The sequence below is a fragment of the Condylura cristata genome, unplaced genomic scaffold (assembly GCF_000260355.1).
Source record: "Condylura cristata isolate star-nosed mole 26May11 unplaced genomic scaffold, ConCri1.0 scaffold00014, whole genome shotgun sequence".
NCBI lineage: Eukaryota > Metazoa > Chordata > Mammalia > Eulipotyphla > Talpidae > Condylura > Condylura cristata.
The window spans coordinates 51,208,045-51,210,000 of record NW_004567115.1 but is presented as its reverse complement, the minus strand read 5'-3'; the positions used below and the strand labels follow the sequence as shown (position 1 = coordinate 51,210,000).

The following is a 1,956-nucleotide window of genomic DNA, read 5'->3' as shown; positions in this document are numbered from 1 at the left end:
CGCGTGCCAGCAATCGCACCCTGGACAGTGGGCAGGGGCAGGGTTGGGCAGGGGTCAGTGCAGAGAACCCAGGATGGAATCGCAGCCAGTGCCGGGGCCTGGACGAGCACCCACCCGCCCACCCTTCTAGAGCTCTTCGTTCACACAGTGGCCTATGGCCTGGCTTCCCCACTCTGCCTCGGGGCGCGGCACAGCCGGCCACGCCGCTCCTGGGGGGGCGGGTTACCTTTCATTGGACACGTGCTTTTCTTGGGGTGCAGGATGAGAGAGCCTTTGTACTCCCCCTGGAGACGGCAGTACCCGTCGATGAGGTCAGCCATGTTCTCGGCCTCTGCCAGAGAGGAGGTTTTGATGGACAAGGACTGCAGACAAGAGACCAGCCGAGGATGAGACCCCAGAGGCTTGGCTGAGTCGACCCCACAGGACCTTGGGGACCCTGCCTGCCCCCACCTCCCCAGGGGGCGAGGCTTGCATTCCCCGACCACCAGGGGGCGCTTTCCGCGCCTCCCTTTCCTCCACCTGAGCCCCACGGGCCTCTAGCTGATTCTGGTCTCTGGGGGTAAGAGGCACAGTGTGCGCAGCAGGTGCTCAGTAAGCAAGAACAGAACAGGGAAGGGAGGTGGGAGCGGGCAGGGCGCCGAGGGGGAAGGAGACCGCTGGGTCCTCCCTGGATTTCTGGTCACATTTATCTGCCCTTTCTTGATATATATAATATCTTGAAGATTCAGTTACTTGTGCACACAGAACTGGGGCACAGGCCAGAGGTACAGGGGCGGTAAGCGGATTCACCAGAGACAGAGCAGGGAGCAGCACAGGCCGACGGACAAAGTGCACTGCTGAGGGGAGCAGCGGGCGGTCAGGAGAGGTCTGCCGCGCCCTGTGGGTCAGCTCCGTGGCAGGCGGGGATGGAACTCGCACTGAAGCTGCTGCGTCTAGCTCGCAGTGCTGCGTCCTGACCCGTTGCACCACCAGGGAGGGCCTCTGGATATTTATTAAACAGCATCGTTTCCTGACTAATGTTCCCTATAATTTATCATCATCCTGGTTCCTTCTCCAAGAACCAAGTGGAACAAGATCCCAGAAGCCAGGGCACCCCTGCTCGCCCCGGTCAGGCAGCCCCGTGAACTCCTAGCCCCGGTGTCAGGGCGCTCACCTGGGGGGCACCCTCGATGCCCAGCTGCAGCACGGCCTGGCCTTCCTCCAGCGCCAGGCACTTGATGGACTTGATCTGCTTGAACTCAGCCAGGCACGTGGGCTGTGGGAAAGGAGGGGACCTTGAGACGGGCCCGCTCCCATCGCCAGGCCAGGGTAGGCCGTTGTGGGGCCCAAGGAAAAGCAGGGAGTCTACTGGGCCCTGAAGAGAAACCAGATTAGCAGGGCTGGAAGGACTTGGTGAGTCCACTTCCCCCGAGGATCTCACTCGCGGAGGAGAAGCTGAGTCTGGAGAGAGCCAGGACTTGCCAGGTGGGCGGTAGAGCGGGGCCTGGACCCCACCCTCGGACTCCCGGGGCCCTCAACGACGCCGGGGAGGGGGGAGCCGTCTCTGAGCCAGAAGGGCAGGGATAGCACCCTTCTCCCTCGCCCTGCCCGACACCCGCCACCTCTGTGCCGGGACCAGGCACAGGAAAGAAAGTGCATCGGCCCCGATGGCCGTCACCCCAACCTCTCTGCAGCCCCTGGGCGCAGGGCGGGCGCTGAGGAAGTGGCCTGAGCTGGGGGCCGGGTCCCCTCTCCTCTACCTTTGCGTCCTGGCTCGTCAGCTGGCGGATGCCTTTGGGGCCGATGACCAGGTCCACCATGATGTTCCACCCTTGCTGGAGGCAGAGAGGAGACTGTTGCCCCACCTGGCTACCCCCGGAGGTCAGACGTTGGGACAGCAGCTCCCTAAGCCCAGCTCCCTCCACCTGGACCCCAGGCAGACCGCTGCCCCCAGGGCCCTGCCGCCCTGACCCCAGG

The 1,956-nt window shown here is 63.9% G+C and overlaps 1 protein-coding gene across 1 annotated transcript in view; it reads right to left on the bottom strand.

Annotated features, from left to right (window-relative positions):
- The window catches only part of PTK2B (protein tyrosine kinase 2 beta), a 103,427-nt gene that overhangs the window by 19,610 nt on the left and 81,861 nt on the right, over nucleotides 1-1,956 (bottom strand). The window contains 3 exon segments of the mRNA XM_012724802.1: nucleotides 227-362; nucleotides 1,154-1,255; nucleotides 1,740-1,884. Coding sequence (XP_012580256.1) covers nucleotides 227-362; nucleotides 1,154-1,255; nucleotides 1,740-1,884 — 383 coding nt within the window.